We start from the raw sequence: 13,735 nt of genomic DNA on the forward strand, positions 1-13,735 counted from the left end.
ATACAGGTCTCTTGTGCTATACATAAAAATAACAATGTTACTTCTCAGATGTCATCATGCAACATGATCACATGGGAAGATGCTTTTTCCGAGAGTTTCATTACCCAACACTTTTAGAAAAAAAGGTTCTTTGGGGTTCTATATGGAAACTTTTCCTCTAAGAGTGTATAGTATCGGCCACATTATGCCAACTCACTGACAACCGGCATCTCCCATTAGGCATTTTTGCATCGACTCCAGCATGTTTATCTTCCCTTGTGGCATGACCGGTGGCACATTGCATCAGCAGTGTGGGAGACCCAGGTTTATATCCCATGTTGAAACCAGAAGTGATCGTGGTTGCATAATCATTGACGAGCGCAATTTGGAGGTTGCATACATTTTTACTCCACTAATGATTAGGTTTAGGTTTGGGGGTTGGGTTTGGGGGTTCAGTTTATAAAATATGCATTCTTCTTAACTGCATTACAGCCTTTACTGAAATCAACTTGCACAATACAGTTTTGGTGTCCATCCATCATTGACATTTCACCTAGAAAAATGGAGCTCACATGTGCCCATACATCCAACAACACTTACCGCTTTGGCCACTGGTGGCAGTGTTTCGAAAGTCAACCTACTGCAGTCACTTTAGAATGCACAATTTGAAACTGGACATACACGCAAACTGAGATTAGAACATTTAGAGAATCAGCAAAAGACTATCTGGGAATTCAGTAAGAAAAAACTGCGCAAACATTTTAGTGAATTCGCTCCTATATTATTTCTCTCTCTTTATACAGATAAATATAACACACAAATCGCCATTTGCTAGTAAATTTTAAATTTTACTCACCAGACTTTTGACAACCTGTAAATGTAATGCAAATGAAAAAGATATTAAGCAAACCAGAAAGGGGACATCTAGACATATATGTAGAATTCATATATGACTTCATGCACTGTAGTATGTGAGAGTGTATATTTTATTTCATATTTCGCTTTTTTATACTTTTAATCACATTGTAGCTTTTTTAAATTGTACAAATTTTACATTATATCAATTAATATGATGTCATTGCATTTGTAACAATGATACAAGCTGTTGTATTTTAAACACAAAATATTCACAGGGTTAAAACCTAATAATGAAAATAGAATTCCAGATATAACATTTTAGTGCTAGTATATCAAAAGTACAATATATATATATATATATATATATATATATATATATATATATATATATATATATATATATATATATATATACTGTATATATAAACTTTTATGTATTTTTAGGTTTATGGGGCAGGGCTTTACAGTTATATATATATATATATATATATAAACTTACTGTAGATCATATATAGCAGCATCACCTACTACAACTCAATCATAGGGCTGCCCATTCTCCAATGTTGGCAGATGTTGCAGATGGCAGATAATCCAGAATTTTGGGTCTGATACAAGCTGGATTTATTCATGGCCATGAAACATCTGTCGTGACCACACAGTAAGATAGTTGAACCAGAGAGAGTGTGGACAGAATACGCCTCCAACAATAAAGAAGAAAACCATTTCTGAAACTCATTTGGGAACAAAGGGTACGTTTTAAATATGATTTATGTGTTAACTGTTATTTAGTCTGTGCAGTTACGATAGTTGAAAATTTAGTATGTCATTCTGAGAGAAAATTCTAACTAGCAGTTAATGCTAATGCTATGTATGTAGAACTGAAACTAACATTGGAACAGTGGTTCCTAGGCTGAGTGGCAAAACTGAGATTACTTTTGTTTATGAAATAATGGCAAGTCCTGCTGATAGAACTATTTTACATTGAAATGTAGAAAAAATGAATATTCTCACTTTTTGAAAGTGCATTACCCTCTTTGTGTCTCTTTATTTGTTAGAAATGGTAAATTATTGGACAAAACGTGATTAACATTATAGCAAAATAGACCAGCATGACTAAAGCTAGCAGGAAACAGTAAAATACTTTTAATCTCACTAAAAGTCCAAGTTCACGGAATGCATGCTAACTTGATTGCATGCATATGCTTTGTGTGTGTGTGTGTGTGTGTGTGTGTGTGTGTGTGTGTGTGTTTGTGCCTTATTAACAGTAGAGAGTAGACAAGAAATTAGGGGTGAGATGCAGAAAGTTTCGACGCCTCTTGAGCTAACAGCTTTTATGTATCTTGAGCATGTGCATGACACACTGTGCCACAGCTCTGATACAATTTAGCAAATTTTTAAAAAAGTGACAACTTGTTACACTATTTTTTTTTTTTTTTTTTTTTTTTTTAAGGAAATAATTTTGCTCATAAAAACATTACTTGGTTTATGCATGCAAATCCCAAAAGTCTATTTGTGAGCAATGAGGGAGGTTTTCTGGTGTGAGCGGTTTGCAAATGGCTTTTTATATGGGCCACTGCGGTACTGTATATATTAAGCTTGTTGCTTTGTGACAGTGTTAAAATAATATTATGAGCTAGCCAGGGACATTGCCAGAATGATGGCCATTAATGAAAATTGAAGTAGCAGGTTTGTATTCCTATTTCACATGCACTGGTTTTTATCAGATTTTAAAAAAATTCCTGCCACAGTGAGATTTGGATCATCTGCTCTGTCTGCGAGGAAAGAAAGAACAGGAAATGTAAATCACATTATCACTAAAACTCGGCTCTGCATAGACAGTTGTATAAAACATTACGCAACAAATACATAATTTGAAATGCGTCAATCACAACAAAAATATTTCAAATGGCCAAGCAAGGAGAACTATAAATATATTTCCCTTAGACATTCATATACATGCATCAACTAGCCAGATGCATTCCCATTGTGAGATACAAACTTACATAAGGGCAGAATCAAACAGTTCAAGGTTTGTCTGTTTTAAGACAGGTTAGCTTTTAAGGGTGCGCAATGATCTCAATGACCGTAGTGATCTTAGAATTAAACCTCTCCCATTGTGACTATATTTATGAAGGCCCTGTCTCCAGTGTCTGGTCATATTGAACTCTCCCCTTTCTGATAAATGACTGACATTTGACACCAGTGACAAAGAATCTTGTGAGTTGCACAGCCACATAATGAGCGATCAGGGACTAATATAACATAAAATCATACAGTTCTCAAGGCATTAACATTGGTTTCACAAGACATCTTTTTAATTCATTGACAAAACCTCATTATTGATATGTATTGATAAATGTTCCAATAAGTACATACAGATCAAATGTTGGAAATGAAAATTATGAAATAAGTCCTTTTTTATGCAGTGTATGTCTGAAAAGATGTGGTTGTTTTGCTAAACATATATACTACAGTATATATTATATTTTAGCTCAATGGTATAGATTTTGTTTCACTTTTGTTGTTTGGAAAAGAACAGATTAGACATTGTACAAAATATTGTACATTTGTTAACGTGAATAACAATAAGCAATACTTTTGCAACATTTTTCAATCTTGATTATGTTAATTTTAACATTTACTAATGCATTTTTTTTATTATCTTTTTATTATTAAAAGTTGTGTATGTTAACATTAGGCAATGCACTAAGAACTAACATGAACTAACAATGAACAAGTGTGTTTTTATCTATTAAAATCAACCAAGATTAATTAATTATGTTTAAAAATATTTTTCATTGTTAGTTCATTATACTTAATGCAATTACTAATGTAACAAATGGACGGTAACACTTTACAATAAAATTCCATTTGTTAACATTAGTTAATGTATTAGGTATCATGAACTAACAATGAACAATATATTTCTTACAGCATTTATTAATCTTTGTTAATGTTACTTAATGAAAATACAATTGTTCATTGTTAATGCATGTTTGTTCATAGTGCATTAACTAATGTTAACATATACATTTGATTTTAAAAAATGTATTACTAAACATTGAAATTAACATTAAACAAGATTAATAAAGGCTGTAAATGTATTGTTCATTGTTAGTTTATGTTAACTAATGTTGTTAACTCTTGGTTACTGTTTATTACAGGCCGACACATTTATGATATGTTAATCACATATTTAATTGATTTTATATAAAGGAAATGGATTTCAATAATTTCATGAAATTAAAATTTTTCATTTCATCTGGAATTTGATGGTATTTAGATGGTATTAAAATATTAAATTAAAAAAAATATATAAAATAAACATGTTTTACATTAATTTCACTTCTGTAAAAACATCAATTTATTTAATCTGACAAATTAAGAAAATATCAGATTGTGTCAGGCTTTTGGAGCATTTGCTGCCAAAAAAATAAAAAAAATAAAAAATAAAAAAACATAACATAACATGACATGAAATGAAATGAAATAACACTTAAAGCCAGTAGGTGGCTAAAGTGATCCATTGATTTAGATGGGCCTAGTCTCTGTACCCAATGTTGAAAACAAACTTCATTTCTAGATTTATATCACAACTTATGAATTTGATATAAACTTACACATCATGAAAGACTATTATTTTTCAAAGTTTAGCTTTTTAAAACCACTTGTTTTGAAGTGTCAGTTCTTGCAATAATGTTACATTATGCTAACAGTCAATCCTGAGGTATTTTGAAGAGTAGACATAAAGCATTTTGTTACCTAATTAATTAATTTAGATATCAAACATCAAAATTCAACAACTCAATAGAGAAAATGTATAAAAATGTCAATAAAACAAACAGCGGGGGCCAAGGTAGCTCAGCGAGTATTGACGCTGACTACCACCCCTGGAGTCGCGAGTTCGAATCCAGGGTGTGCTGAGTGACTCCTAAGCAACCAAATTGGCCCGGTTGCTAGGGAAGGTAGAGTCACATGGGGTAACCTCTTCGTAGTACAATTAGTGGTTCACACTCTCAATGGGGCGTATGGTAAGTTGTGCGTGGATCGCCGAGAGTAGCATGAGCCTCCACATGCTGTGAGTCTCTGCCGTGTCATGCACAATGAGCCACGTGATAAGATGCATGGATTGACGGTCTTAGAAGCGGAGGCAACTGAGAATTGTCCTCTGCCACCCGGATTGAGGTGAGTAACCGTGCCACCATGAGGACCTACTAAGTAGTGGGAATTGGGCATTCCAAAATGGGAGAAAAGGGGATAAAAAAAAATAAATAAATAAAACAAACAGCAATAAACAGATATGAACAGCAATGTACAGTGATAACACAATTTGTGTACAAACTTAAGACTTTGCAATGGCAAACTTTTTCAAACAAACATTTTTCAACTTAATTCTAATCAGTGAAGTTAACAGCAGTAATGTGGGGTGGGACTCTGACTTTGATCTAAAATTAAAAAAAACTCTCACAAATTCATGTGCTAGAGTCTCACCCCATCATTTCTGAGTGGGTGTGTTCCGCATTGTGGCCGATTGATTGATTTTAGTTGATAAAATAAAACAAAATGCTCCGTGTTATAGTCTCACCCATTCATTTCATATGGCAGGTCAAATTTGACCCGGAACAGTAGGAGTGTTACAAAACAAATTTTCAACCACTTAGACTCATCAAATTAAGTCCAATTTGTGTGTGTGTGTTCAGAAGGCAAGTGGAGGAAATGTAACATTTTAGGCAGAATGACCTCAGTCACCATTCATTTTCATTGCCCGGAGAGAAAAAATAACTGAGGCTAACATACTGTAACATCTCCTTTTGTGTTCCATGAAAGAAAGTCATATGGGTTTGGATTATAGTAGGCTGTGTAAATGATGATTTTTTAAAAAAAATTTTTTTTTTTTTCATTTTTAGGTGAACTATCCCTTTAATGATCTTAATCATTAAGATACAAATTATTTTTGTTTTTGGAAGTTGGATTCGAAATCCGCTTGGCTTGAACATGACGCTTCTGTCTCACAGGACACTGACTCATCTGCTAAACAACAGTTTTCATCCAGCATTTATCAGAAGTGAGAAAAGACTTTGGCAGACACGTTTAGCCCTTAGGGATCCTGAATGTGGGATTGCTTAACGCTAGCTGACAGTCACATTGTTTCCTGAGCTCACTCGTCTGAGTAGAATACACTTAATGCCCATAAGAATGATGTATAGTTTCCTTGAGGGCTGACTTTGGGAGTTTAAATAGCTGTGAGATGTGGATGAGAAGAAATATGTCCAGCAGTGTAAAGCCCATAAGAAAGGCATCAAATGGCAAAGGAAACATTTATTCACAGGTGGCAGTCATAGAGAAAAGGAACGAAAAGGAAAGATGAACACCTGATGGGATGACTGTGATGACACCTGAGTGAGAAGCAAATGCTGTGACTTTTAGTAGAGTAAATAATATATAGTGCTGCTTGATTTTGTTAGTACAAACAGACGTTTATAAAATGTAGGTGTTTTAAGTGATTCTTTTTGAAATGGTGCATCAAATAAAAAATATATATATTTTCAATTTCGCAACAATTCAGTCATTATTGTAAAACAAAAATGTTTTGAAATGAGTTGTATTCCTATTTGCGTGTAATTTAACAGAATAAGTACTTTTTCTTGTATTTTTCAGTTGGTCTGAGCAAACATGGGTATGACGGGGAGCAAGATTGTCCTGAGGGAGACATCTGTGGACGGGGTCCAGCCCCAGGTAATGTCCCTCCAAATTTCAGCTTCGCAGCCTGATATCAAATCTCAAACCCACTGTAACCTGTAATGAAATTCACTCTTGTGCAGTTTTCAATAGCCAAATGGAAACACAAATCATTTTCATAAAGAAAACAGTAAAGGCTAAACCAGAGGTTCTCAACTGGTCCCAAAAATGGATTGCAGATCTGTTCTGGAAAAAGCAATGCTAAAAGAAAATAATAAATGGCAAAAAACATATATGCATATAATCATTCAAAGTAAGGATAAAAAAATTTTAGGTCGTGCATCCAATCAGAGCAGCCTGATCTCATGAAAATTGCATGAATATTGCAAAATTAAATTATGTCGTTCATTACATGCACTGTGGAAGTTCAGAGGAGAAATTTATACTGTTTGGAGCTAAAGGCGAGTTAAATTTTTCTCACAAACAGATGTGGTTTTTTAAGGTTAATGGTCTATTTAGTTTTAAAGTAGCAAACCTCGCTACAACCTAAACCTAACCTAAACCTAACCGATAGTGTTATAAAAAGCAAATGTGAGATGAAAAACACATTGTGTTGAAGCAACCACTGCACTCCACTTTCATCTCATGTGTCTATTTGCGTGCTTTTCTTTGCAGCGCTCTAGCGCAGTCTCAAGTGCAACGCTTTATTACTTGCGTGCAACTTGCTCACATTTAAATTAATTTTAAATGTTGGTTATGTAATACAAAATGTTAAAATTTATCGTTTTCCAAGTCATGCATTACAGTAAGTGTTTAGATGTCATAAGATAGCATTGTATTAGGAACAGAGTGAAAAATACATATTTATTTAAGCAATATCATACGAACAAGAGTGTGATAAGGCCCTACATCAGCACTGAAGTGATTCACAGGTAATCACAGCAGTGCTGATTTAGGGCCATATAGCACGATCACGAGTGTGATTTTGCTTATATACAACAGTTCAATGAACAAGTCAATTTTACAAAATTTGGAAAAACTGAGTACGGTCATAAAAACGCATTTGTGCATGGAACTACTTTCTTACGTGACAGATCAGAATCTGCCGTTGCTGGTTCAAACCAAATGATGTGTCCATGCCTTCGTTAGTAATTCAAAAATGTCACTTCAGAAATAGTATCACAGCTTGTGCTGTTTCTAACAAGTTATTGGATAAACAAGGATGGATGTGTGTTTGTGTGTGTGTGTGTGTGTGTGTGTGTGTATGTGTGTGTGTGTGTGTGTGTGTGTGTGTGTGTGTGTGTGTGTGAGAGAGAGAGAGAGAGAGACAGAGTGTGTGCAATCACCTGTTGATACTCCCAAGCAGAGATGCTGTCAGCTTTCTGAATATCAGCTTTCTCAGTGGAAAAGTAGCCATCCAAGCGGGGGTATTTCTCCCTATTTCACGGTAGCCGATGCACAAAAGTCTTTCACTATAGAAACCGCAATGTCCTCCGCCATTTTAAACAGCACGTCCTCTCCAATGTGGAAAGTCTGGTAAGAGGTAAGCGCTTGAATTGTGTAATTAATCAGTCTGTTTTGTCTCTCAGCTGTGAAATATAAAGTCGTTTAAAGCTATTTTCTAGCTTTAGTAGTGTAGTAGTAATTCAAGTGATCATGGAGCACTGTTGTATGTAAATACTGGCTGACGTGGATTCACTTCATGTCACCTAACTGGCTCATATTACACACAAAAATGATCTTTTGCCACCACCTGCTGGCTACAATATGAAATGTCAAAAAAAAAAAAAAACATGTAAAGAGACACACATACAGTAGCTCTTAACACATCTGCACTGCTCTTACTCTTTAGTTTAGAATGGCACTGAGTGATACACACAGTGAAGTGTCCGAGTGATGATGGTGTGAGACCATCAGTGCTCATGGAACGTCTCTCGTTAAAATCAGATTCGAGGATCAGATCTAATGTTGTATATTAACTTAAAATCAGCCATTTTGCTCGTGATTTGTGTGAAAGTGAATAAAAGTCATTGTTGTTGTAGGATCTTTAGTGTTTATTTCTAGAATACCATGAACAAAACCACACAAGGTCATGAAAATATGACCCCCAGTCCATTAAATATGGGTTCACTTTCAGCAAGGATAAACATGCATTGAATAATTGCCTGTGAATAACTGGCTTTGAAATTCAAGAAACATGTTAATAATTTCATATATTCTTGAGCCTCTGCGGTTCCTTATAATTTTTATACATTTAATTGTTTCAGTGTTTGATTTTAAGGACATTTTGTTTACTTTGTATACAGTAAAACATTTTGGTACTGTGTTAGGTCGCCACATCATGTTCAGTATCAAAGTAATATTCTGGGTTAAATACGAGTTCAGCTCAATCGACAGCATTTGCGGTATAATGTTGATTACCACAAACATTTATTTGAGTTGCCCCTCCTTTTCTTTAAAAAAAAGGCAAAAATTGAGGTTACAGCGAGGCACTTACAGTGGAATTGAATGGGGCCAATTTTTGGAGGTTTTAAAATCAGAAATGTGAGGCTTATAATTTTATAAAAGCACTTACATTAATCCTTCTGTTAAAACTCATGTATTATGTGACCTGCAAAGTCCTTTAAATCGTAATTTTTACAGTCGTTTAAGTGTTTTAGGTAGGGTGATCAGATTCCTGCTTGTGGAAAACGGGACAGCCCCCTCCCAGCAAAAATTAAATTGACGTATCCTTACCTAGGCGCAGATCAATGTGAATTAGAGGGTGCATCTGCATCTGTAACTGTTGTCACCTTGTACTTTTCGATGGCAGCAATTTTTCTCAGTGTGCGCTTGTCTTTCAAGAGTTTATCGTAAAATGCAGAGCAGTCCAGTCCAAAATTAAGACGTATGAAAAGCATTGCCTTCGTGACTGCTACACTGAGTTGAGATTTATCCGGTGTCCATGCTGCGTTTATTAATGAGAACACACGCTCCACAGATGCAGATGTCCCAGGCAGGCATAAAACAAACTCCACGACCTTGGCTAAGACTCCGAAGTTGATGGTCTTGCTCTCCAGCTCACAAAAAATGTCTGTCCATCTCTCAGACATGGCTGTCTTGTTCATGTTCCACTCAGCAAATTAAACTGAGAGCGGGGATTCTAGAGTAGAAGTGTTCGAGGCTGTTTGAATGACTCTGGTCTCTCAGTATGGCCCACTCAAGTTTTTCTGTGTTCTCCAATGAGCGGCTCCAATTTTGGAGGTAATCCACCGATGCTGAAAAAAAGTTTCTCACTGCACAAAAGAAAAGCGAGCTCCATACATCTCACACTTCACTTTACTAGGCTCTGTCTTTGACTCCTTTTTTTAGAAATGTAAACTCTTTTTGAAGATTCTCATTAAATGTACATGCACGCTTCCTTGACATTTTCCAGCCACAATTTCATCTGTGTGCTCTTTCAAACTGACTCTTCAATCAGTTCACTAACTGGACGTCTATTGATAGGGAATTGTGATTGGATAGTTTAATCCAATCATGTACTTCAAATAACACAGTGTGATTTTATTGGTTTTACAAGCCGTATCCTTGGCTACCTTTGATTAGAATACTCACATGTCTGAGAAAGCTGCATAGGCATAGCCACATAGGAAATTTTAGGAGAGGGGAAATATGGGACAAAACACGATTTTTTCAGAATAAGTCGGGACACTAGAAAAAGTGCTTAAATATGGGACTGTCCCGGGAAAAACAGGACATTTGGCCACCCTAGTTTTAGGGTTTGTTGACATTACATCGTCATGGCAACAAAGTTGTAAAATTGGCTATAACTTTACACAGAAAAGGTTAGTAAGTGATTTTATCACACTGTTGATTATGTCTTGTGGCTATACTTTTGAAATAGTGAATATTTTAAAGTTTACGGATTGGCTCCAATCACCTCCATTGTAAGTGCCTCACTGCAAACTCGATTTTTGCTTCTTCTTTTTTTTTTTTAAAGGAGGGGAAGTCAAAATAATATATATATATTTTTTGTGTGTGGTAATCAATATTATGCTACAAATGCTGTCAACTGAGCTTAACTTGAATTGAACACAGAATATTCCTTTAAATCTTGGTCCTGAAGCAAAACCAGTTAAAAAGTACTGGAGTAAACAATAAGATTATGGCTTCTCTTTTTGAGTCTCAACAAGGTTTGAGCTGCAATCTGCTCAAGTCATTATTGTTCAGTACATGACCATCTGTGCATATATTTTCATGCAAGCATGCGTGCAAGGCAGACACACTTTGGAGCTCAGTGTTCATGATTGGAGTGGTTTTCACTGATATCCCATCAGCTCTAATCATGCAGTCAAACTCACTAGCTTTAGTGATGCATGGCTCAGCAGGTTACGCAAGTGGGATCAAGTTTCACGCTCATTAGTCCCGCAAATATGCATGACCATGCCTCTATATTATAGTACATGACTGTGCTAAACAATATAGCTTTAGCTCAATCATCTGGACTACCATGCAAGGCTCGAAAACTTCCCAGTTACCTGATGGATATCACTGAAATAGCATGAACGGCAAAAAAAGAATCTGACACTAATCTGTGCACTTTTGTTTGTCAATCAGAAGACTTTGTGGTGCCCACTACCGTTCAGTCATTTTGAGCATTCTTGTTAGTGACAGGTCTTTGGTGGGTGTTTTTTTTTTTTTTTTTGAGAGAGAGAGAGTCTGATTCAGGCTGTCTAAATTCTGACTGACTCTGGTGGAAGATTGCTTAAAGGTGCACTCAGTAAATTTTTCCCTCATTTAAAAAGTTTTACTTCTAAAGAAATTAACTGTAATTTTAAAACATATGTATAAAATCATGAACACTCATGTGAGATGAAGAGTTCAGTCATATCAGTAACCTTATAAAAATGATTTTATTCTACATGGGGCAGGGAAGCCTCATGGGGGCACCCATGTTAGCATCACATGACCAGCCAAATACTACTGGCTTAATCTCAGTAACGCCCTATTATTGGACACATTCATTCATGGATTAAATTCATCCTGGCTTACTGTGCAAAGTGAATTTCTACAATGGCATTTGTAACTGAAAACGACTGTGTTTGAATGGCCCTTTCCTTGCGGTTTTGGACTTGCCTGCTTACCCACTTGTCTTACATATTTCCGGTGTTTGGCCACAGTGTGCAAGTGGACGTAAAGACTGCAAGTGCATGTATGACTTCCGAATGCACGTTGGGGCACTTGTAGATTTAACAATGTTGGTCCCGGTTGTGACAGCTGTTTTTGTAGTTGCACTCAGAAGACTGATTGTGGTTGGTAGTGGTGACTGTTATAGCCTACTTAAAATAATAAATAAATGAATAGTTTACCCATCCTTTGATTTATCATTACACTACTGGTTGTCGGAAGTGTATTTTGTTGTTGAAAATAAGTAAAAACAATTTTTAATGTTTCATTGTGTGAAATTAATTGTAAAGGTTCATTATTTTTACTCATTTTGATTTTCAATACTTTGCACATTAAAATATGTTTAACTGTAAAATGATGTTGTCCATAATCGCTGTAAAATACTAAAGCAATTTCTTTTCTACTTTGTTTCTCAATATAGTGCATAAAACTGAATTTTTAAAATGTATTCTATAATTCTGTGTGATCCATCAATAGCTACTACTACAAACCATTTAAATGATATGCGTTGGCTTGTCATTTATAAAAGACAACCAAAGACTACTTTACACAGCTTATCAGTATGAATAATTAAACACATAAACACATGTACAGATGAGACAGAAACAGTGGTAGTAATAACATTTTAAAAACAAAATTTACTAAATCATATACTGTATATCACACTGGCTGATAAATGACCAAAATCACCAGCAGTATTAGGTGAGAACAAACAAAATAAGGTGTTTATTAGGCGAGAAGGAGAACAAAGAGGCATATAAATGTACATATAAATATTTAGTCATAATGATGATGCAGTTAAGTCATCCCAACCAGTTGTGAACGTTACAGTATATTGCGCTTTATGTTGAATATATTTATACATACAACAATAACATATGCTTCACTTACGTTTTACCATCTGTTTATAACAAATAACTCGATATTGAAAAACTTTCCTTGACATCGTCATGGCAAAAATACGGCAATCGCTTGAGTAGGCGGGGTGTCGGCTCCCGAATGTGATGAACTCTGGTATACGCTTAGCCTGAAAGACCGCTCTGGAGCGGTATTTGTGCCAGTGTGGGTTTAGTGTGGGTTAAGTGCACTAAGCTTTGGCATGTTTCAGACATGGGACAGTCTTGAACACGTACTCGGTGCCACTTGCACGCACACTTAAGTATCAAGTATTGGGCAGGGCCAATGATGCAGCATCCAGACCACTAGGTGTCAGTGTAAGCCAATGTAAGCCACTTCAACATACTTCAAAAAATTCAGCTATTGAAACAGACTGTAAAACAAGTCAGAGCTGTAGTTCTCATTTTGGCAACTTGATTATGAGTCTGTCTTGCATCATTTACCAATCATGTTAATCCTGCTTCAATTAACATACACATTGTAAAATTTGTATAATAATTAAATTTAAACATTATTTAACAAGGTATGTATAAAACTACTCATAAAACAAAAACGATGTAAACAAAACAATATAAACAAAAGGAAAAAGCCAGGGGGAATGAATAATACAAAATACAAAGTACGTTTAGAATTTAAATAATATATTTACAAAGCTCATATATATTTAAAGCATTTTGTATTTTGAGAGTCTCCAATAGCCACTGACACCTAGTGGATTGGATGAAGCATCATTTAAAATCAATAGTTTTCAGTCTCAGATGCTATTGTGGAAATGTAGTATTCACAGTCAGCCATGATTACTTTAATCAATGAGTAAAAGTGTCAAATAACAGAACGGTTACTGAGATTAAGCAGCTAGTATTCGGCTGGTCATGTGATTCTAACATGGCCGCCCCCATGTGTGAAACCCTCTCCATGTAGAATAAAACAGCTTTTATAAGGTTACTGATATGACCGGAGTCTTCATTTTAATGTGAGTGCTCATGATTTCCTACAAATATTGCAAAATTCATGTCTTTAGGAGTTAAACTTTTTTAATGAAGAAAAAATGACCAAGTGAACGTTTACATTTTTTTTTTTTTTTTTTTATAGTAAATGTACATTTGTTTTAATATAAAATTTGGTCAGAATGATAATAAGATTAATTAATTAACAT

General features: G+C 35.1%; 1 protein-coding gene across 2 annotated transcripts in view; it reads left to right on the plus strand.

The window, feature by feature from the left end:
• The first annotated feature begins 1,500 nt into the window (after positions 1-1,500).
• Positions 1,501-13,735, plus strand: part of lactbl1b (lactamase, beta-like 1b) — a 36,282-nt gene continuing 24,047 nt past the window's right edge. Inside the window, exons 1-2 of one of the 2 annotated variants that reach the window (XM_051672839.1) lie at positions 1,501-1,586; positions 6,496-6,573. In XM_051672839.1, the coding sequence (XP_051528799.1) occupies positions 6,511-6,573 (63 nt within the window). In that variant the 5' untranslated portion in view covers positions 1,501-1,586; positions 6,496-6,510. The remainder of the gene's footprint in view (positions 1,587-6,495; positions 6,574-13,735) is intronic. The other variant, XM_051672841.1, reaches the window with a different exon arrangement.

This window comes from Myxocyprinus asiaticus, chromosome 35, assembly GCF_019703515.2.
Source record: "Myxocyprinus asiaticus isolate MX2 ecotype Aquarium Trade chromosome 35, UBuf_Myxa_2, whole genome shotgun sequence".
Taxonomy (NCBI): Eukaryota; Metazoa; Chordata; class Actinopteri; order Cypriniformes; family Catostomidae; genus Myxocyprinus; species Myxocyprinus asiaticus.